Source organism: Leptonotus elevatus, chromosome 7 (assembly GCF_054856555.1).
Source record: "Leptonotus elevatus isolate MCC_2025b chromosome 7, RoL_Lele_1.0, whole genome shotgun sequence".
Classification (NCBI taxonomy): domain Eukaryota; kingdom Metazoa; phylum Chordata; class Actinopteri; order Syngnathiformes; family Syngnathidae; genus Leptonotus; species Leptonotus elevatus.
This window is the reverse complement of record NC_141245.1, coordinates 18091805-18116093: the sequence shown is the minus strand read 5'-3', so window position 1 is coordinate 18116093 and position 24289 is coordinate 18091805. Positions and strand designations below refer to the sequence as shown.

Genomic DNA, 24289 nt, shown 5'->3' with positions numbered 1-24289 from the left:
TTTTTTACGTATACATTTATTGAACAACTTTTGCAAAATATTGGATATTTAAAAAAATAATAATCTTAAGTCAATAGACATCTTTGTTTTAAAATTCCAACAAAAAGTTCAGGGAGCTCCCGGGATCATTAGCATGTTTTAAAACAAAAGAGCTCCATATTGTTTTCTACAAAATGTCAAAATATCTCAAATGTAAAATTTTTACTTATCTTAGTTGTAATTTCAAACAAAAACAGCTTTTAATGTCAACTGAAAAATTACACAGTTCCCTGAAGTTAATGCAGTTTTAAATTGATCTATTATTGGCCATATGATTCCTCAAAAAGGCCGATGCTGATATTTGTCAAAATGCTGAATATCGGTGCCGATAATCGGCCCAGCCGATAATTAGTCTATACACCTAATGCTTTGTTTTGGTATTGATGACTACTCAAGAATTGAGTACTGGAAAAAAGTAGTATTGAACATTCCTAGTCTAAACAATGTGACAAATTTTGATTTCTTATTAAGAGGCCTGTATAATACCCCCCTCGCTTTGAGATCGTTATTCACAGGATTTTACAGTAAATGCAGTTTGGGGACACGTTTATCCAGTGCACATTACAACGCTAGGACATGTATCGATCTTCATCATGTGCAGCCCTGGCAGGACTCAAACCTCGACTACGTTTAACTCCTAGGACATTTATGAGAAATATAATGACAACATGTCTGCTTACTAACTGAGGCCTTACTTTAACAAACTCTCCTGAAGACAAGGTGGTAAACGCTGCTGCATTTTTTTGTACCAGCGAGACCATCTTCCATCAGAAATGTCCTGATGCGTGAACAAAAGCAGGCCCGGGCTAATCGAATCCACTCGCAGTTAGCAGTACCTCAGCCTTCTTCCTAGTTCCTGTCGATCAATGCTATTGATGTGTGAAAGGTTTCTGTATTGACCACAATAGCGAGGAGAGGCTCCTGGGATGAGTGTGTGCACGTGTCTAAGAACTCATTCAGGACACACAGATGTGGCACAGGATGGGAGTTAGGAAAGAGGAAGAAATATATGAAGGCTAGTTCTTATTGACAGGCTGATCGATAGTTGTGTGCAGGGCTGTTCACATACGCGCACACGCATGCTTGACACACACATACTCCGCAGACAGGCCAGAAGATGCACGCGCTCACCTCGTTGCCGTCCCTGGATGCTTCGCAGCGCGAGGATGTTCTGCTCGTCGGCCAGGAACTGCCTCATCTTGTGGAAGGGCTCCTTCCCCCGGATGGTGAGTTTGTTCCACGGCTTGGGTCGGGCCAGGATCTCGCTGACCGAGCCCTGGGAGAGTCCCAGCACGTAGTGGCCGAACACGCGCTGGCCGATGTTGTGCTTGATCAGCTGCTCTTTCACCTGCCGGGCGATCTCGGCCGTGTCCATGTCCTCGCCGTCCAAAACGCTGCCCGTGGTGGCGTCCGAGTGGCTCGGGGACGGCGACGGGGCGCTGCCGGCCGCGCTGCTCCCGTTAACGGGGGCGATGTCCGGGCTGGCCGGCGGCGGCTGGGGACTGCTGGCCGCCAGGGGGATGGCGGCGGACCCGCAGCCGGGGGTGGAGGTAGGGATGGAGCTGAGGGTTGGAGTGAAGGGGGTGAAGAGCAGAGCCCCGCTGGGGATCCCGGACGACTCCTGCAAGGCTTTGGAGTAGAAGGTCTGCAGCAGTTGTCGCTGGATCAACGAGTTCAAAGCCATCTTGCCACCCACCAGCGGGAAGACCGGCGAGTAGAAGTCCTGTCCAATCCCCGTGGGAGTGAAAGGGTGCGTTTCCCCACTGCTGCTGCTGCTGCTGGTGCTAGTGGCAGTGTTGAGGGCATCCGTGTGAGTGCGAGACAGGGGCGGCTGCGAGGAGGAAGGAGGGGGAGAAGAAGAGGGGTTGCCGCTTTCCTCCTTGGGTGTCGACCCTTCTGTCCCTTTCCGCCCGGCTGGCCCTACAAGAAAGGTCAAACACACCATGCATTATGGGGGGAGTCAACAAAAAAGGGGTTCCAAAAACAGAGAAGAAACACGAAATTAACTTAATCAAATGGTTTCCGAATTAGTCTTTTCCTTTTTTGCCAACCCCCCAGACAAAATGCCCATGCATTTGTGATTTCAACCTTTCTTGTAAGTCACAGCCTGGAAGGGGGAAAAAAACAATCAGGACATCCAAAACGATTGACGCTGGGCCACTCGGGTGGATTAGCTCGGCCCAGGGGCTCACAGTTCCTCATGTTCTCGGCCACAGTGCACAGAATTGGTCAAATGATGTGTACATATGTCCTCTTCCATGCTGCAGCGGTGATCCTTAGCACTCCAATGTCCCAGATGCACTCCTTAGTTCATGACATATATCCAAGGGGGAAAAGTCTGAAAACAGCATTTAGGGCTGAACACAATGCAAATAGTGTGTGCGGGTCTTCACTCTCCTGGTGAAGGTCGAGGTTTTCCAACAGACTCAATTTTCACATTCATCAAAACAAATATAAAAAAGCAACGTGTATCCTCCGCCCCCTCCCCCCACTCCCCTCTTGATCTTTTAACTACAAGAATCCATCTGGATGATAGGCGCGGCGAGTAATATTATTCAAATGCACAAGCGTTGAGACTTAACATGATTGAGCAAGACAGTGGGCTCCCCTTACTGTGAATGTTAATCAATTCAGAGCTACTCAGCTATTCAAGCCTAAAGCTATGACATTTCAAACCCATAAACACTGTTGCGGTGGTCCTGATGCAAGGGAGGGGCCATAGTACAGTGTCCTCATTTTTGGTGTTGCGCAACTTTATCGCTCTTAAGGTTGACCTACTGGTGAATAAACTCGCTGGAGATGTCTTTGTTTTGTGCGTGGGCTCAATAAATACTCATTTGTATGGCATGTTTGAAAACAAAACCTTGTCTTATGTATTCTCAGAGAAAAAGAAGCAAGATGCGCTTATTTCCACGCATCGGTGCATGTGCACAGCCTTACCCGCAGCCCCCCAAGTCTCCGCCATGACTGTAAAGGTGGGCCGAGACCTTCTTAAACTTACCACTGAGCTCGGCGTTGGCTATGCGCAGAGCGGCGCTCTCCGATTGAAGACTTCGGTTCCTCTCCAGCAGCAGCACCTCCAAAGGTTTGGATGAATCCTGATGACAAGAGAGACCAGGATGAAGTAAAAAGAAGGAGAAAAAAACCTTACAATTCCCAATTGAAAAGCTCATAATTACTAGTTCAATTATCAAATAATTTTATGTCCTAATTATGGAACAAGGACCAAGGGAGTAATGTCATTACGAGATACTTTTACCTGCACGGAGTCTGATGTTCCAAACTCGACCGACTTCAGAATGCTGAGGACAGAGACAAAGCGTATTTTAATACTACACACAACAATGCAAAAATGAACAATTTCACAATACGCGAGGACAATCTTACTCGGGCGGGCTTCTCCGCCCAGCACGCGGCGTCATTTGAGTAGCTCGCGGAGAGATTTTGAATCTGAAATTTTCCGTTGCTGTTTGTCAACACAACATTCAAGACTGACCCTCGAGGAAGCCGCCAACCAGGAACGAGCGTGAAAACAGCCAACCAATCAGTAGCGGGCGTTCGCACAGCCAATATGTAGACAAGACACAGGACTCCAAATCCGAACACGCCCGCGGAAACAGCCAACCAATCAGGAGCGTGCGTTGGCACAGCGAAATTTGCATATAACACTGATAGTAGCTTGCCTCCTGGCTCGAGGAAGCAGCCAACCAGGAACGAGCATTTATTTAATTGACAATTGTTTCGAGATGTTGCGCATGCATATTCAGCATAATTTTGGTATAATTATTTTTTTATTTTTTTATAAATATGCCAACATTTGCATTTTATGACCACTGTTGATTTGCTGTTTGAAGTAAAGGCATTATAACATAAATTTGGCTATAAATTAAATGTTGTGAAACATGAGTAGCTCGCTGCTGTTTTGCTTTTCTAAAAGTAGCTCACGGTGGAATATTGGACGATTATGGAAAAAATAATAACCATTATTTTGATTGAGATTGAAATCACGATTAATAAAATGATTATTCCTTTACCTTAATCTCTTCATCATATTTATTTGATCTTAAGCCATGTCATGTGTAAAATTTCATGTATGTTGGTATGACAAGAAAAAGTCTCGGATATTTGGATAGACAAAGATTAACTTGAAAGGACAATAAGAAAATAAATTAGTTAGAAAGCAGAATAAGAATATATAAAAATAATAGCAATTTAAAAAAATATTATAAACTATAAAAACAAATACCAACTGTTTCTGCACATGACGGCCTCTTAGGGGCAGTGTGATGCCATGCATGCATGAAGTACACACTTAAAATGACAGAAGAAAATTACAATTGAACTTTGTGCTTTTTCTACGATTATAACATTTTAAGACCAAGAGAAGTCAAAATTTAAATCACGATTATTTGTCCAGCCCTATTTTGCACCACCGACATCAATCCATGCGATAAATAGTTCGAGATTCTTACCCCAACTCCTTCTTCACCTCCTCGTAATCTGCCTGTTTCTCAAGTTTCTCCTCCAGCTCCTGTGGATGACAAAAGATGTAAAAAGTGCTGAGGCCAACACAGCAAGTTTCATAGCAGACACCTAGAATCTCGCCCTCTAAAATCCAAATTTTCCTCGGGGTACCTTGAGAACGGTGGTCTTGCTGCTGAGCTGTTCCTCCAGCTGTGTGATCTGGGTGCTGGTAGTCTCTCGGAGTTTGGTCAGGCTGGCCTGCAGTCTCTGGACGTCCTCCACCAGCTGTGCGCTCTCCCTTTCTTTGGCCCTGAGCTCCGCCTCCAGACTGGAGTTGGATGCCACCTCCACAGCCTGCTCCTGCAAGCCAGGAACCATGACAGCATTTTTAGCTGACAGCAAGTCGAATGTAACTAAACTGGACAATCGTGGAAAAATCAAACCTTGCAATAGAAAAGCTACGACCGTTAATGTTTTTAATGGGAAACAACATTTGAAGGCGCCGCATATAAAGAAGTGACTTTCAGCTTTTCAGCTTTTCCCTGTCATTGGTTGCTACAGCAAGTCACACGCATGACTCGTTAGGCTTAGTTTTTACACCGGATCCCCTTCCTGATACAACCCCCCCCCCCCATTTTTCCCCAGGCTTGGGGCCACATATACTATACATTTTTATTGAACCACAACAACATGGCATGACTGTCAAGGAAGAAGCAAATTGCCCTGGCTGCTGCTGCTACATTATAATAATACAAAGAGAGGAAATGGGCGAGAGAAAGAAAGAGTGTGGATATTTGAGAGGCTGTTGGATCCATTCATTGACTGCACTTATGTATTTCTGCGACAGAACTCTTCCACGCTTTGCTTTTTAGTTGCATATATATATATATATATATGTTACAAATGCATTCCAAATTATTAAGAATGTTTTCCTCAGATTTTTTATAAATAGTCCCTGCAAATGGCACTCAGTATATTTTAATTTTTTATTCTTTTAAACAAACCACCCAATGACAATAGTATTTTTTTTTTTGTAAGTTGAAGTGCACAGTTGTAAATTATTATATACAGCAATATTTCAAGACATTTTAAAGTGTGGAAAATGAAAAGCTATTTCAATCAAAAACATCTGAACATGTTAAATTACGTTTTCACATAGGCTTGTTTAAAAGGTTTTAAATTATTCTCTAACAGTTGATAACTTGAAAATTCAGTATTTAATTAATTATTAGTGCCATTTACATAGACTATAAAAATCAGAGAACAACATAATTTGCATAATAATTTGGAATGTGGTTCCAAAGGTAGCCTGGGTTGGATTGAATCGGTGCGCTCAGTACTGTAGTTGACTTTTGACTGTTGTCAATGACCAGCAAAAAAAGAAGTGCTCGGACAATATGAGCAATGTGAATTCACATGTATAATGGAACGAGTGGTGCTCCGCAGGGTTCAATTCTGGGTCTTTTGCTGTTTTGATTGCATCTTGATTTGTTGAGCAATTCTATCTAGCAAAAAAAAAAAAGAAAAAAGGAACGCGTCCTAAAGCTGCATGGAGCTGGGGACTACAAGAAGACAACACTTTCTAAATTTAAGGTGACGCACCAGGTTTCGATGAAAAGGCTATTCTCTCTGTACATTTTGTTCACCAGTAAACTATTCATACACATTCATACATTATACCGCAACTTAATATTGCACTCCTGGTCTACTATACAGTATATGTGTCTGATCTTTACTTTTTGGGATTATTTGACTGTGCCCCGTAAAGCCAAGGTCTTTCTGTGCTACATCTGAGCAGCTCTCAGACACACTTCACAACCAGTAATGAGGCCAGCAACTCGTCAAACAGTCCTCGAGTTCATTTAGTCAACGACCTTGGAGACCGATGACAACGGTAATCAATTAAGGGCCGCTGTGATCGGACGACCGCCTCTGAAGCAAAAGGCCGAGCTGATCTCTAGTTCTTCGATACGTCTCTGTCAGCCGCGTGGTAAATCAGCGAGGAGGCGAAAGGGCGTTACCGTGTCGGGGTCGGCCTTGTCGGTGGGGCTGCCGGCCTGCTGGGATTGGTTATTCAAGGACAGCTGCTCCCGCAGTGACTCAGCTTCTCTTTGCGCCACCTCAGCTCGCTGCAAGGAGGAGAAGAAAAGACGCAGTTTTTACGGTCAAACACGATTAATCTCGTGTTTATGCAGCGCAAATCTGAATTAATGTGTTATCTTCGTCTTTGTGTACACATTTTCTCAAACCACTCGCGGTTTTTCTGCTAGCCCTGAGGAACACTAAAAAATGTTAACACGTGTGGACTCATGAGAGAGGCGACTGATGTTGCATGGCACTGGCATGTCACTAACTTAACATAATATTAATTTGGTTTGGGGCTACAATTTCATGGCGGGTGGTGTCAGCAAAGCTAATATTGCTGATGCAACAATTTATTCTAAACACCGTTTTTCCCTCAAATCAAATCAGCAGAATTAAAAATCATCAGATTTCAATATGTCTTCCAGTCTGTGCGGCGACAAAGTCCAATTCCTTCCAGCGTAAACACATTTACACCACAGGGAGGAAGGGTTTTTCCTTCGGTTCAATAAAGTGAAATATTACATTGGCTGGGAAAATTGAGATGACACCCGCTGCCTGTTTTTACGGCCAAACTGCCATGCTCCAGTCGGGAATCATCAGTAACACGGGGTAAACACGCCATCATTAGGGGTTACAGGCGGCCGATTCCACGGCGTTCCTAATTGCAACCACATTGGGAGGCGCTATTGACAGGGCGGGGAGCCGGACTGCCTCATCGCCAGAGCAAAATGCTGTTTTCCATTTTCTCCTTATAAAAGTGTATAAAAAAAGTCTGTGGCTGAGCTGGAGGCCATGCTGTCATCCTCAGTAAACCTCAAATGAGAAGTGTGAATGGTGCACGTTGGTGTGTGTGTGCGCGCGCGTGCGGCATTATCGTCGAGAGTGCTAACCTTTAGGCTAATATTAACATTACATGCCCATGCTAACCCTTTAGCCACAAATCATACTCGTGGGCTAATAATGAAAGTTAACAACAATGACATTAACAGATACCACGGGAATATTTACAGCACAAGGGCAGAGGGCGTGCTAAGGGGCCTGTTTCAGCTGGATGGGGTTAGTGGCGTTGTAATAAATTAAAAACAAACAAGAGCCTTTACAAAAGCAATGCAGTAAATATAACCTGCTATGAAACACATTTTCACTGTGAAGCTTCATTTGACAATGAAGGATGGAAATCAATCGACAGGCAAGACTAGGCTTAGGTGTTGATAATATTGTGATTGTACTTATTGGATGCTGATTGATCCATTGTGTTGAACAGAAAAGGCCATTTAATATAACATTGTCAATTAAACAAGGTTGGAGAATATCAATCAAATGTAAGTCAGACTAAGAAAAACATACCGGTTCATACCCCATTGTAAATTTTGCCTTTGCAAAAAATATGAGAAAAAAAAACTGTTACATATGTGCATTCAAGAGTTAAGAGATGATAGAAATAAATTAACCTACAAAGACTATAGTGCATTTTACAGTCATTTTAAAATTTACCCTGAAAGTTGAATATCCCTAAGTTTTTTTATGAGGAGTGGATGCATTTTTGTTCTCCTTGAATGGAAAACAATTAAAAGTTAAATAAAGTACTGCAATGCCATTCATTTGAGGGTCATTGTGTTTACCTGATTGGCTCTTTCAAGGTCTGTCATCACCATCTCAATCTCGTCGGCCCTGAAGAAGACATTCAGTTACTACACACAGCCAAACCACAACAGCGGATGTGACGCGTTCAATGAGACGACACACATGCACAAACACACGCAGATAAAAAAATAAATAAAAAAAAAACTCCTAACGTGCCGGTGAACTCACATTTACACAATGCCAGTGCCGCGTCCATTAAGTTACTGTCTAAATTTCACCTTAATCCACTGATTGTGAACTCCATAACCCGAGCAGCTTGTATGTGTGCGTGTATGCATGTAGTTAAGTGTGTGTTTCTATGTGCACATGTAAGCTACGCTTAAACCGCGGCCACACTAAAACAGAGGGATAACATTAATAGAGCTCTAAGTCCTAATACAGCAGACTAATCTGTTATGAAGCTGTGAGATTGTGTCTGACTAATGGTCTGCATGGAGGCCACGCTTCACCTCTCACTTGCGAGAGGTCAGACAGCAGGATGTCTCTAATGCGGCCTCTTTATTGTCAATTTGGAAAAAAGTCATAATCTTTTGTTGTGATTGACATGCATAGATGACTTTTACTTTGTATTTAAAGATTGAAGATGTCCGATGTAATATAAGGGCATGGGGGAAGGGGGTTTCCTATGATCGGACAAACTTTGAATAGACTAAATAGTCATTAACATACTCATTTTGAAAATTTCAATCAGTGATTCTTTTGGGTGGCACTAGAGGGAGCCAACGCACCACTAGGTGGTACCACACCTTGAGAATCACCGATTTAGGCTGTTCTTGAGGGCTTTGATGTCACTTCGTCATAAAACAAGACAACAAAATAAATAAATAAATTCTTAAAAAATGGGGGGCAAGAAAAGTCTGGCGGGCCGCCAGACCAATAAAGCACTGGGGGAAACCCTGCCGCCAGCTACAGTAACATGATTATTTTCCGTTATCATATTTTAAGGGATCTTCTAGAAGTATGTACAAATGTAGAATGTTGGATATGGATATATGGAGAAAGAGTATGAATAGTTTTGTATTTTGCACAACTTAAAACATTAAAAACAAGCGGCCGTTTTATTTATTTGTTTTAATTATTAACAGTTTAACAGAATCTTCATTCTTCAATGCATTTTTTCCCTCATTAAGATAAGAAAAGATAACCTTTATTAGTGCAACAATTGAGGGGAAAAAGGTCATTTTTAGGGTTCACAGGTGAGCTGGAGCCGATCCCAGCTGACGAGGGGTGAAAGGTAGGGTAAACCCTGGACCGAATGTCAGACAAACAAAACAAGCATTTTATACTCCCATAGTCACACCTAACATTCAAATTAACCTAACGTGAAGAGAACGCAAGTACAAAAGAACAGTGATTCGAACCCTAAACCTTAGAACTCTGAGGCAGACAAGTTAACTCGGGCTCGACCGCAATGGAATTGTTTGAGGCTGATTCCGATTCCACTATTTTGTAGAATAAACATCCGATAACCGACTAATTGGACGATTAATTTAAAAAAAATATTGTGCATAAAATAACTTCCTTTTCGGTCCCTTCACACTCACAACAATTAAGTTATGAATTACAGGCAGACCATTTGACGGCTTTACAATCCTTTAGTATTAATCTAACTTCATAACAGAGAGAAATATGAGCAAATATATATATATATAGCTTATAAAAAGGCTAACATCGGCTCCTAATGCTAACCACGAAAACATCATTCTCCCTTTACGTAAACTCATTCATAAAAAAATCATTAAGTCAAAATACAGGCTTAATTGTAGTACAAGCCTGAGTCTGTGCCCACTGCTTCCATTGCATCAGCAGCGTCGAGCACAAAGAAGTAAACAGCATGCCAGAACTGCCGTGCAACCATTTATGCGCTGCGGTCTTTTGATCGCGAAGCCAAAGACCCACGCAGCTTTTGTGTTTGTGTGTCACACTATGAGAAACAGTGTTATGTCCCATAGGCTTTCGAACTACTGATTTGAACGTGTTTAACAAAACAGACAAAGTTGATATTAGGTCAACAATGTGCCAACGGCAATGCAGGAAAAAAAATTAATAAAAGTCAGATGATGGTAGGAGAGCTTTTTCACTCTCCACTTTTATTCTTTCCCTAAGAGTTAAAAGCATCTAGTGTGCATTTAGGCAACATAATAGTTCACTATCTCACCAGCTTTTATCCTGTCTTAAGCTATAGTGTGCGCGCGCGAGCGGCCTACGCGTTGTCACGCGCACAAATGTGAGGTCAGAGCGCCAACAAGCCAGAAAAGCTTGTAATGGAGAGCGTTTATGGATATCGTAATGCAACCCAAATACACCAGGCGCGCGCTCCAAATGTGATCATTTAATCAAAGTACAGATGCACAAAGTCTTCTTAAATAACCTTTGGATTTGGCTTTATTTGGGAATTATAAAGGCAAAGCTCGAGGCTGAGGGCCAAAGCAGATCACAGGGAAAGGATTTTCTGCGTATTCTGACAGTCGGTCGGGCGGGCGGACGAGGGAAGGGGAGCGACTGTCCGTGAGCGACGCATGCTTGCACCCGAAACGTTGGAAATGAGGATGAGGGTTTCTTTATAAGGTGAAGATTTATGAAGCGCACATTTGAGACAAAGCAGCCACGTAGAGGCACTATAGAGCACATTTAAAGTGCACACCAACATGTGCAGGCTTTTTGTAACATTTGGCTCAGATCTTTTAAAGGGGAAGTCAACCCAAAAACACTTGTCTGAAAACGACATTCTGACTAATATTGTACTTGAGGAATATGAGCACTGATCAGAATATATGACTGGATACCCGATAGGCCAAGACTTTTGAAGCCGTGCAGCCACCATATTGCTCCTCCCAAGAAACGTTGAAATTGGAGAACATTGGATACAGTACTTAGTAGAAACAGCATGATTTATGATGTTTTAAATTTGCTAAACATAAACAAGAGGACTGCAGACATTTTACAATTTGCCTTAAATACATGTATAAATTATATGCTTAATGATGTTTACAGGAGGAAACTTGTATATTAAAGAATTATAACTGTAATTCAACAAAAGATGCCGCTGCCAAATCTAATATTGGGGTCTAAGGAACTGAGCGATAACATAAAAAGGGGGTCTTCAAAGCAGCACATACCGTCCACTTATTTATTTATTTTTACTTGTTAAAAAAGAGTGACCACTCTGCCACAAACCCCCCAACCCACCTCCGGCCCTATACTAACTGCCTACGAGCTGTATATGTCTAATCTGTAGTGTACCGTATAGTTTATACAGTAGTCTTTTCACGAGATGGGAGGAGCAAGATGGCCGCCCTGTTGCTTCAACGGCTTGCACAGGTGTGTATGGGCTATCCAGTTATTTATTCAGATCAGTGAATATGAGTACAGCAAAATACACCTGGGCGGCCATTTTGTCACTTGCTGTCGACTGAAAATGACATTACAGTTGCTCAGGGCTGTGCCAACAACCAATCACGGCTCAGCTTTAAAAAACAGGTGAGCCGTGATTAGTCATCTGAGCTCTGAGCAAATGTGTCATTTTCAGTCGATGGTGGCAGTACAAGACAAAATGGCCGCCACCTGAGATGGATAAAACAGGTGGATTTTGCTGCTTAACTCATATTCCACAATGTGATATTAATCCAAATGTCGTTTTTACACTCGTGGTGCTGCATAGAACATATTGTAAAGAAATGTTTTGGGTCAACTTTGGCTTTAAGCTGTTACTGTACTTCCTCCATTACAGACAGGCCTTTTCATCTCTCCCTCTCTCCCACCCTACTGTATGTCTGCCGCTCTCCTTTTACTCCTCCACTTTCCCAATCTATTTGCCCCCCCCCCCCACCCCCTTCAGCCCGTGTCCTCGGTGCCAGCAGGATATTCCCCGATTTAGATTTTCATTTCCCTCCTCTATCACACTCTGATCCCTTCTTCCTTGCAGTAGCCTCCAGACCCCGGCTTGCTTTTTCCTTCTTCTTTTTTTTGCCCTGCAGCTTTCATCACTCCATTCCCTTTTCTTCCTGTAGCCTTCTCCACATTGCATTTTCACAGTGTGTTACCTTGGGGATTTCAAGGAGGCTTAAAAGGAAGCTGTTTGTGAGAGTGTGACAGTGTGTGTACCTTTTGGCCCACTTCATAGTACAGTACTGTGTGTGTGTGTGTGTGTGTGTGTGTGTGTGTGTGTGTGTGTGTGTGTGTGTGTGTGTGTGTGTGTGTGTGTGTGTGTGTGTGTGTGTGTGTGTGTGTGTATTTGATATGCAAACAGGAAATATGTACAAAGTGCTCCCTAATCACCTCCAATTTTGTTCCTCCTCAAATGGACCCTCAAGCCTTTACGGGCAGAATAAACCACACATGTGCACGGCCATACACGCACAACACCCTGCAGGGCTGTGGATCAATATATCATTAATCTTTAATAGTGACTAAACGGGTAAAACGCGGCCAGGCAGACCCTCAAAGAGCTAACACAGAGAAGGGGGCTACTCTACATCTGCAGGCCTGCTTCCTGCTGGAGCTCACACAGTCCCCAGCACGGCGACCCAACAAATTCTCAGAACGTGTGTGTGTGTGTGTGTTTTAAAAGGCAGATTACCCAAATGCACCAAGAGGATGGCAGATTTGTCACGCAATGGCCTCCTTAGCAGCAAGTTCAGCGCAAGCGTGCGTGTGCGTACGGATGCAAACGCCGCTGGTGTGAAAACGTAATGTATGTACGCTTTTTTGGGGGGGGGGGGGGGGCAAACTGTGAAGCAGTCAAAGGGTTAAAAGTTGTGTTCTGCCAAACACTGGCGATTTGCTCAGCCAAGCAGTAAACGGGGGGGGGGGGGGGGGGGACTCCAAGGACTGGGAGGGTGCGGGGTTAGAGAGGGTTTGTGTGTGCTTTAAAGCGTTGCATTAAAATTTCAGATCACAGCACGCCACATAGTCAAGGACCCTGACTGCCTCGGGCTCACGAGCGAGCGAGCGTGCGTGCGTGTGTTTGAATGTGTACATGAGCGTGCGTAGGGATGTGGGCAGGCATGTGTTTATTAGCCGATGCAGGCAAATAGGGCCTTCGACACAAAATGTGTTTTCTTGCCACATAAAAGAGGCAAAAAGCAGGACGGAAAATGTAAAGAAATGAGTGAAAGAGTGCAATCTGGCTGCGGGCGAAGTAAAATGCAAAGGGGTGACTGCAGATAGTCTATGGAAGGTATTGATTGGCACCATTGCACTGTGCAATCTTCCTGTGGACTTTCCTCTCATAAACAGATAAAAGATAGTGTTTGAGTGAGGGAGAAGTAAAAGGGAGGGGAGAAAAGTAGCGCGAGGATGAGGGAAGTTGAATCGATCTGTTTGTAACAGCCAGTCAATTTAACAACTCTCTTAATGGACAGGCACGGTGAATTTGGGCCAAGGTGGGGGTGGGGGGGGGGGGAACCCTGAAAAGCTTCGTTTATAATCCGCTGTTTTATGCATTGAGTGGATTCAGAAACAATTAGAGCATTTTATAGGTAATCTTCTGGCGTTTTTCCATTGTCACTGAATAACTCTGACATTTCTGGCGCCGATTTGTGCCGTTTTGAATGGACAACTTCTACTTGCTCGCCCAAGGGAGCGTGGCAGCGTGAATGTCAAAACGCCACTTCGCAGAGTGGAGTGCTGACAAGCAAAAGCTTCTGTTTTCATCTTCGCCACCGCTAGAAAGATCGATACTGATGGATTGTCGCTTCTCAAGTATTGGAGTTAACCTGATCTCACAGGTCTCTCATCAGTCACAACCTCCATGAATCACAAGCCTTTTTTTTTTCCTTTTCTTTTTTGCAAGATGCTTGAAATGTCTGTGCAGATGTGTCATGAAAATACTGTGGTTGGCGATAAGGGGAATGTAGAGTTCATCAATAGATGTTGTATATACAGACAATGCTTTGGTTCTTATGTACAGATTTTTGATATATATAATATTATTATTTTACCGGAAAAAAGGTCAGACTAGGACTGACAGAAAGTGGGAGAGGTCTTTGCAGATGTGTTTTAAAATACTATGACAATGAGGTGAGGAGTGGGGCTGAACGATTTTGAAAAATAATCTCATTAGGATTCTTATTAGGAATGGGTGAGACCGATACCAGATATTGGTATCAGGCCAATACCTGGCCTTACTTCAAGGCATCTGTGTTCTCGCTCTTATGGCCGTTTTACAATCAGGAACTAGAAATTAGAGTAGAAACAGATCATTTCATGCAGTTTTAAGGAAAAATGCTATATCGGGATAGACCGATTAACAGCAATGATATTCAGCATTTTGATGACCGACGATTGGCATCAGCCTTTAAAAAAAAAAAATAATAATTCATACGGCCGATGAAAGACTGCTGAAATGCTGATAACTAGTGTTGTGCGAATACCGATACCAGTATCAGGAGGAACCCCGATACTGCATTAAAATGCTGACATCGGTATCGGTGAGCACTAACAAATAACGGGCTAATGCCATTTACCGATACTAGTATAGAAATTTGAACGCAGCGCACACTCACAGGTGTTCAATGCATGCATTTCCTGTTTTACAATTCTTTTTAAGCAGTGCCTGACCAAGATAGTAATGATTTTACATGAAAGGGGTGTGAATTGCCTCGTACCTGGCGATTCAATTCGTATCACGATTCATAGGTCACGATTCGATACCGATTAATCCCGATAAAAATCTCTAAATTGATTATTGCAAAAAAAATTTTTTAACTCAAATTTAGAAAAAAACTAATCAGTAAACTTGTACATGTAACACCGTAAGATTTGTATGAAAATATAATTCAGGCTTATAATTGAGCTACTGCATTTAACAAACAGTTTCATGTTTGAACAGCACTGAAATAAAATATTAAGGCTTAATGTTCCATTAATATAACATTTCTCCATGCTTAATGTGTGAATCCTAACCCTAAGTAAGACGTTTTGTTGAATATTCCCATAAAAAATGTATGTTTGAAAATCGATTCGGCCACATATCGAATCGATTCGACAATTGCACGCTGTAATATCGCGATATATTGCCGAATCTATTTTTTTCTAACCCCCCTAGTGGGTATGCAGTTCTTTAGAATAAATAAATAAAAAAAAAGAAAGAAGTATTCATTCAAATGGTGCGGTACTAGCATCGGAAGCCAAAAAGTGGCACCGGAATTACACAAGTGATAACTGAAGGGAACTAATTATTTACATTTTAGGTTCACTAAGAGATGCTTCTGACCCTGGAAACTCGCCGCACCTTTAATAATAAGTAAAAAAATAAATAAATCTATATACATTTTTCATAATAGGGATGGCTAGGTTAAGCGTACATTGGAGCAAGTTTATGGCGTATGAAGAATGAATGAAGATCCGCTGCCTTGGCACAATCGGCATTAGGGTGGCGAGTCACTTGTATACTGCCGCTCAATAAATGTTTGAAAACCTTATTTTTCGGTCAACTATTCATTCACCTTGTGTACCAAAACATGAGCAAAAAAGGGAAACCGAGGAGGTAAACAATGTTCCTCAAGGTCAGTTGTTGGTATACTGTAGCATTTCCAAGTATGTGGACTCTGCTAATGTTATTACGCTTCAAACCTCATCCCTCCACCCCTTTTGAAATCATCTAAAAATACAGGATTGGGGACATGAGATGATCAAATTAAAATCACACTCTTTCAATAAATCCAGTTTTTGATCACCATGCCAAATTCTAACTGATTTAGATATTTGTGTTCACATCTGTGCTCGCAGCCATCACCCCCCCCCCCTCCCCCTCCAGATCATGTTTCAGTAAGTTTAGGGATTGCAGTGCATGCCGGGGAGCAACTCTGACACAAATACACGACAAGGAAATGCTGTGGCTGCAAAACGCATCACAGTCCCTGTCAGTATTTACGGTGCAGGGGGTAATGCCGGGATTTTGAAGGCTGGCTGAGCCTTGTGGGAGGTAATCCAGCTGTGCCGAGAGCAGAGGGAGTTTCCAGGCAAAGAGGTGCACTAAACAGGATGATTATGTCAGGAACAGACTACGGAGGAGGAGGGAGGAAGGTGGAGGCGACACGTACTTTGCTGAGGATTCCTCGTCGTATTTTGTCTTCAAATCAAAGAGCTCGGCCTGAGTTGTTTCAAGAGCTGCAAGAACATTGACAAGCGTTGTTACAAACACAAAGCTGCGCCACATTTCCGAGTTCCTTCAGGGTGGATTACCTGTCTGGAGGGACTGGGCCTTGTGCTCGGCCTCTTCCAACCGTGACGACATGGAGTCTTGGCTCTCCTGGAGTTTCCTACCGAGGCCGACAAAAGTCACGTTACAAAGAGAGCATAAAGCGTCAATAAATTCTGGGGTTCACATTTTGCGGCCACTGCAGCTATTCTCCATTTTCCCAACATTTCTCAAGTGCCCCCCCCCCCCCCCCCCGACTAAAAATCCCTCCAACGCAACCCACTCCTCATTAAGCAGCCCTATTAGGCAGGAATGTCTAGCCACTGGGGCACTCAGCGCCCAGGGGCGGGGGCGAGGAGTGTCGAGGAAGCGGGCGGGGAGGCGCGGGCCTACAAAAACCACACGGATAAAATAGATTCATTCTTAGCATATAAAAAGTTAGTCTCTGCTGAGAAATTGCCACCGCGTGTAAAAACATCAATAATCCAGCACAAAGAGCGTCTTTATGGCACTCTTTGATGCCCCCCCCCCTCCTTCACCGCCGAGCCGTCTCTCCTGTCATCTCCGTTTTTTTTCCTGCCCTCAATTTCGTCCTTTCATCTCTCTCCTTCGCTCGCTCCTTGAAGAAGTCACGTATCAGAGGTGCCATCCATTTACTGCCCCCCCCCCCCCCCCTCTCTCTCTCTCACAGGCAGGAAGTGGGCCCTCAGTCAGACAGGAAGGGGGCTATAAAACACTGACGTACAGGAAATGCAAACGGGACAACTCATCTTCGTCTTTATGTCTTAAATCGGGCAATGAGCACACGATAAAAAAGCGGATTGCTGTAATGCGGTTTGTTGTGAGTCGAGCGAGGGGAACATTTTGACAGACCGCCATTTTTGGAATCTCTTGTCACGTTGATACGATTGAGGTTTCCCCATTCACCTAATAAAATGTGTGATTTTCTTGATATTCAGTGTATTAAGTCACTTTATTCATTTTTTTAATAAATCAACTCATTTGCTCCCAAAAAACGTATAAATACGTTCTATTTTAAATGTTTCAAGTATCCCAAAGACGTATTTTTACATGATTTGTTGTTGTTTTTTTAATGCTAGAGCTTTGATGTAGCCTCTCAACTGCAAAGAACGGTTGAAGAAATGGTAGTTATTACACAAAAGGCCAGCAGGTGGCAGCAGAGCAAAAGACAAGGGGCCATGTTGAGAAAAAATAGCTCATTACTCACATTTCTTAATAGATTTGTGAATAATGATGAAACTTAGCTATATTCTAATGCTAAACGGAAACAGATAGAATTTTTTTTCCTGATGAAATAAGAGACTCTAATCTTTCTTTTGGTAAGTCTCATGTTTTTATAGCAATAGAACACAATATACTTTGGGCCTTGCAAAATCTGTCCAAATCCAGTAAAACAGCCGGGAGCAAAGGGGATTGCTTCAGTGAAAATGGCTGGGAGTGAATGAGTTCATAATAATTATGATTATATGTAATAAAAATGACACGCTTTATCAAATAACTTATTGTGGATGATAAAGCCATGTGAAAAAAAACAATTTATTGTCATTTAACCACCTATTACACAAATTGTATTGTAAAATGACATAAAGGCATTATGAGAGACTTATCATTATATTGGTAAATATAAAAATGTTTGGCCTCAGAGTTTCCTTATTCTGAAACATTTTCATGATGACTGATTGAGTGATACTGACCGATTGAGGAAGATTTACCTGTATATTTTCCCCACTATTTTAAAACTGTTAAATCATATTCAAATCTTTTGAGGAGATTTTGACTTAAGGTAAGCCAGCACAGTAGTTTGCCTCACAGCGCTGAAGTTCTGAACTTAAATCTCAGCTCCGGCTGTCCTGCATGGATTTAGCATGTTCTCCCCAAATTCGTCATCACAACTTCATATAGTATCAGCACATTATGCCTTAAAGGGGGAGTTTAAGATTGAAAAAAAAGAAAAATAAGCCATGTTTGTTGTTCAAACAGCATTTTTTTTTCTCCACTCGGTTACAGTGGTTTCTTTTATGTCAAATTAGAGGCACAAGATGCCACAGACTTTTCATACTGTTTCTAAGAACACCAAGAACCTCCTTTTTAACTCTGAAAGAGTACAAACACTAACCAGGATAAGCACATTTAACATGCCTTTGACAAATTTGACTTAATGTGGCATAACAAGATAACATTTCACATTGCTAAAATATCTGGCGGCAATGTGTTTTTTATCATTCATTACAGCAAGCACAAGTGCCCTGTGTTTCAGACAAAAATCACTATGAAAAAAAAAAAAAAGGACATCCAAATGGGTTTTTATTCAACGAGGAAGTGGCCCATTACAATTAATTATGAACGCTAATCTTAGGCATATCAAATCAAGTTATTTCTCGGGTTTCATTCCAATCCCGCAGCCAATAAAAGGACCCATGTGTAACATTAAATCCAGACAGGATGGTTGGAATACTTGGTGGTGAAAACAGAAAAGAGCAGTCTGAGGTGGCTGATTCCAATCAAGGTAAAGTGGCACAGCCATGGGAGAAATCAGCCATTGTTTTACTTTCCAATCCGCCATTCATCTAAAAAAGCCGAGGCAATGAGGAATGCAATACAAATGGGTTGATTAAACTGATGAAGACTGAATGCCGGGGGATTTTAGTTAAAAAGGAAAAAGAGCTGCATCGTTACATCTAATACAAATATTACAAGTACATGATCATTAATGGATTTGAATGACAAAGGACACACACACGCGCACGCGCACGCGCACGCGCACACGCACACGCACACGCACACACACACACACACACACACACACACACACACACACACACACACACACACACACACACACACACACCTCTCTTTCTCTGCATAGTCGTTGTGTAACTGGAGCTGCGTTTCTTGTGCCAGGTTCTCAGCTTGGTTCTTCAGCGACTGCTCATACTCGCGGATCTTTTCCTTCAAGGCCTTGATGGTCACCTCTGCAGGCGGGAAACGCACACATCAACACTGATGCAAACAGAGGCAATAAACACAGAGGATGTGAAAACAGAGGCAACATGGAAAATAGGGGCATGAAAAACCACACAAAGAACAGATGTGATTTTCACAGTCATTATTGTATATTATATGTGAAAGGTTATTGTTTAAGCAAAGAACAGCAAGTTGTAAGTGAATCTACCATTTGTTATTTTGTTTATTTATGAAATGATATGTTTCCACAAAGCATGTAAAGTTATTAAGTGTCCCCTCCCTCCCCCCTTATTTATATTTTCCTTTATTTTTCATCTAAGAAACTCAGCGGCGCTGACTGTATCGACCCGCCAGGCGTCTCGTTCTGTCTTCCTCTGTTGGCCATTGTCCTGTTCATGTTTCTTGGACGGGTTGTTGCGAGTGTTGAAGTCATTTTCGTCATTCTGTACTTGAGCATGTGCAATGACAATAAAGACATTTTATATATATATATATATATATATACACTGATTTCATTAGAAGATGAAGCAATATATCTATTTAAACAACATACATATTTAATCTATAGTCAGGGTGATAGGGACTAGCCTGGCCAACATATAGTGACATACCCAGGTATAATTGACGGCAATTGAAATGCATTGGAAAAAAATGTAACCCAAAATATTCTTTAAAAAACGATTATACACATTGATTTAAAAATACAACATCTTACTTTGCGGCACCAATCAATGACATCATTTATCGATTGGGCAAATTAAGACACTACAGCCAATCACCAATTTTGCATAGAATGGAAAATATCAACTGATCCTGATCGGTGTAAAGTTTAATATATAGTGTAGGAGCCCCATGTTTGATTTGTTTTTCAAACACTAGGGGGCAATGTGTTTTTGTTTGTTTACCTGAGGTGGCCACGTAGTACTTAATTGGGGTTCCACTAGTGTTACTGATTGGGAAAGCAAACCGTTTTCGACGGGTGCTGTCTTGTATTCTTAGCGTTTATGTTGTGACTTTGATAGTTGTGACTTTGCGAATTAAGAATTAAATGTCAACCATCATTCCAATCAAAAGAGAATTCCGTTGTTGTTGTTGTTGTTGTTTTTTTACAAGAAGTCAAATTAGTAAGTAGCCACAAGTGTAGCGGATATGGTGGACAATCCACTACATATAGTTTAAAAGAAAGCTTACACAAGTTTGTTTTTTAAAATATAAACACAAAGAACAAGAAGACAGAAGAAAAAATCGACTTCTGTCATCTTATTCATTGGCTTCACACTTCCAGTGTGTGGCAGTGCGCATGTTACAGCATGTGCGTGTTCGTGCCAACTCTCCCCAGTCGACAAGAGACGGGAGGGCCTGCTGCACGCGCTCCGGATGCTCCTGCCTGGCCTTTCCATCCAAAGCGGACGGAGGATACGCTCGTGTTCTCCGAGAGCAGATACGCTGTATTCATTAGGACTGCATTAGTGCTGAAACCCCATAACCCGCTGACGGCTGAGCTCTGCGCGGGGCGGCCCGGAAATAAATCTAACACATAACTGGAGTAATAAATAGGCCTCTTGTGTATGTGTGTGGATTTCTCAGAGAAAGATATAAATGCCCGAGACAGTGATAAAGAGCATTGCAGCCTTTGACTGAGGGCTCTTAGCAAGCGTGTGTGTGTGTTTGTGCGCGCCCCGCGTGTGATTTAAACTCCGGTCTCACTACACTGACACATAATCAATAGAGGAGAGTCCCCTCAGAGCCCTCTTACCCCTTAACTGCTTAACTGAACTTTAAACATTTAGGTAGCAAGGATCAATGGCCCCTGCACTATTTGTATGTGTGTGTGCGTGCATGTGGAGCGCAGCATGTGTGTGTGTGTTTAACAGGAGTGGGAGTTCCACAGCGCGTTTTGGGGTTTAAATATCCCCCATCTATTGAGGCAGGAAGGAGGGATAAAGGATGAGGGAACGGGAAAATCAATGGCAGAATGGAACCCTGCCGCTATCGAGCTGCTCCAATTAACCCTCGCTGAGAAAAGGGAGATTCCAAAACATTCCCTGTTTCCTCCATGCCTCCTCCTCCTCCTCCCGCTCGTCTCCCCCCCCCTACCCTGGACTTGAAATTAAACCACTTTTACAACTCCTTCTCGCTCATCTTCGCCTTTGTCACTTTTTCCATCTTTCTCTACCCTGAGGTAGCCTGTCGTTTTTTATTCATGAAAATGTGCCACATGTTCTTTCCCCCTGAAAACCTAATTGGAAGAGTAAAACTTTGTACATTTTGTGCTTTTAATAATGCACGAGCTATTCAAATATTTCCAAATGTGGATTAAAAACGTCCGCCATGCGGGTTTCTCTCCACTGTAAAAATATCGCCAACAAACGGACGTTAATGTTAGGGAGTTGAAAGTGCGAATGCAAAAGGAAAGACAACACTTGATTCAATTCACATTTTCATTGCATAGACTTGTCGGGCCATCCATTTTTAATTATAATTGCAACCATTTCCAAATCACACAAGATTTATAAAGCCGTAATTCAAAGTGGCACACGGCTCTCAAGTTGCTTGTGATGTCAGGATAGATTATTTATTTTAAAATCTGATTAACAGGCTCCCTGGTGATCCTTTTGCTTTTCATCATTTTCATGTGTTGTGAAAGGAAATATTGTTCTCCCTCCCCTCTCCCTCTCTCCCTCTCTCTAATGCTTGCAGAGTGCGTCAGTTTACCCGTCAAAAGCAGGAGTGTGCAACAGAATCTCCAATATTAGCACTCATATAAGAGCAGTCCATTCCAAACTGCGCTCCTGCTCTTTTATCCAGCACTGTCTGGATCTAGCATGCAGAGCCCACAATTCAAGTGCAGTACATTCTCATTTTTGGGGGTTGAACTGATGTCACCCAAATGTTTGGAATGAATGGGTCATATTTACTTATGCCTATTGTTGATCACTATTGTTCTTTGTTTCAATAATTTCACTTGATCAAGTCTTCTTACATTTCATACGAAAAAATAGATAAAAACATATAATTCCTGCCGAAATCGTATTCGATCAATATCAGAACTGAACACTAATATAGGCTGCAATATTGGGATTGCATCAGAAGTGATCAAGTTGTACGGGGACACAAAAAATATCACATAATGCAATGCAAAGTTTTTTACTATTTAAAAAAGCCCAGGAGCCAAAGTAGAACCAAAGTTTTTTTTCTTTCTTTCTAGATTTTGCAAATGGGTCAATTTGACCCGCAACATAAGTAAAGATGGGTTAGGTCATCTGTAGACTAGAGGGGGAAAAAGTTTAAAAACATTACAATGTGTCAAATAACTTATAATAATAAGAAAGAAAATTCTCATGTTTTTTAATGTATTATTTAACTACAGGTACAGTGCATATCCCAATAATGATATAAATACTGCGATAGTATTTTTCCTTAATTATATGTATATGTGAGTACCGATACCTGGTATCGGTATTGGGCCGATACCCAGCCTTATTTCAAGGTATCGGTACTTGTGACGGCACCTCTCTAAAAAATGAGAATTTAAAAGAACAGAAAACTGACATTAATTGTATGCCGTTTTAAGCGTCGCACACTTGTACTGGCATCGGTATGAAAAAAAAGTGGTATTAAATGTCCTGAATAAATAGAAAACACAATAAAATGAATGAAAGGGAAAAGTAAAAATTAAATAACGATCTAGTGGTTTAATACTATTCAAATTATATTGTAGTACATTACATTAGTGTAACAGCCTAATTGCAAATCGATTCATGCCTGGAGAGTGAGGCGCAAGGATGACATAAAAAAAAAACAGTTGTTTAGTCAGTATGTGCTCACCAAGGGAGTATTCATTTGTGAATGTTTGTTTGACAAAAAAAAAAATCCCTTTTGACGCTCTACATCTTAGACGTTATGCTAGCGTAGCAACACAGCTAACCCAATAAGTGCATACGCAAAAAATAACAGAAACGTGAGGATGTGCTACTACTACTCAACCGCCTGCTTGATATTGTCAGTTAATGGTTGCCTGCAGGCCAAAAAACAACAGTTGGGACAACATCAAGGGAGAATTATCTACGTGAAAACATCTCTATTTTCCTCTAACCTTGGTTTTTGACCTCTGCAAACTCTTTGTTGTAGTCCTCCAGTGTCTCTCGAAGTTTGGTGTTCTCCGTCTCAATGTCGTGCATCCTCTGGAGCTTCAGCTGCAGCTGCTGAGCCAGCTCCAGCACAGGTACGGGATCTGGCACAGGAACACATGCGCAACGTTTAACACCCGGCGCAAAGCAGATTACAACAACGCAATAACCGCATTCAGCAGGCCCCGTGAGAGCAAACGTTTGCCCCTGCTGAGTTGTCCTTGAGCAAGGTGATGAATCTCTAACGGCTGCGGGAACATTATTTTGCCGCCGACGACCGTGACCTCTGATCTCCCTCCGGAGAACGTGGCTAGTGCCGTCAAGGACAAAATAATATCGCAAATGCTGCCGTTATAATAGTGGGCTAACAAGTAACTGCTGCTGTAAATGTCCGACGCTAGTAGTTTAACCTGACACGCATATCAAGGGAAAAAACATTTTGTTTCATCTTAGTCAGACATTTTTAACATCATCAAAATGTAAAAAATATATTTATTTTGAATAGGTCGGTGGAAGCTAAATTTAGTTTGTTGTTAAATAGTAAATATACTTTTAATTTTTGGGATTTTTTAAAACTACTTTATTTTGAGGCCATACTGAGCCCAAGGATGCTACAAAAGTTCCTACAGACATTTAAGTCATCATTTGGAGAGACAGACGACCATCAAGCTTCTCAAACTGATGCTGAACTGCAGTCATGGACAGAAAAACTTCTTTCCAGGTGGTATTTTTTGCAACACTGCTTCGCTGTCAATTAGCAAGGGAATGATACGCCGGAAAAAAACTGCAAAGCCTAAGA

General features: G+C 42.1%; 1 protein-coding gene across 1 annotated transcript in view; it reads right to left on the bottom strand.

Annotated features, from left to right (window-relative positions):
• The window catches only part of cux1b (cut-like homeobox 1b), an 89505-nt gene that overhangs the window by 17143 nt on the left and 48073 nt on the right, over positions 1–24289 (bottom strand). The window contains exons 5-15 of the mRNA XM_086080023.1: positions 23457–23594; positions 19245–19368; positions 16420–16496; positions 16278–16344; positions 8211–8259; positions 6525–6632; positions 4675–4863; positions 4512–4570; positions 3299–3341; positions 3041–3137; positions 1171–1959 (exon numbers count right to left, since the gene is read on the bottom strand). Of these exons, the coding sequence (XP_085936149.1) occupies positions 1171–1959; positions 3041–3137; positions 3299–3341; positions 4512–4570; positions 4675–4863; positions 6525–6632; positions 8211–8259; positions 16278–16344; positions 16420–16496; positions 19245–19368; positions 23457–23594 (1740 nt within the window). The remainder of the gene's footprint in view (positions 1–1170; positions 1960–3040; positions 3138–3298; positions 3342–4511; positions 4571–4674; positions 4864–6524; positions 6633–8210; positions 8260–16277; positions 16345–16419; positions 16497–19244; positions 19369–23456; positions 23595–24289) is intronic.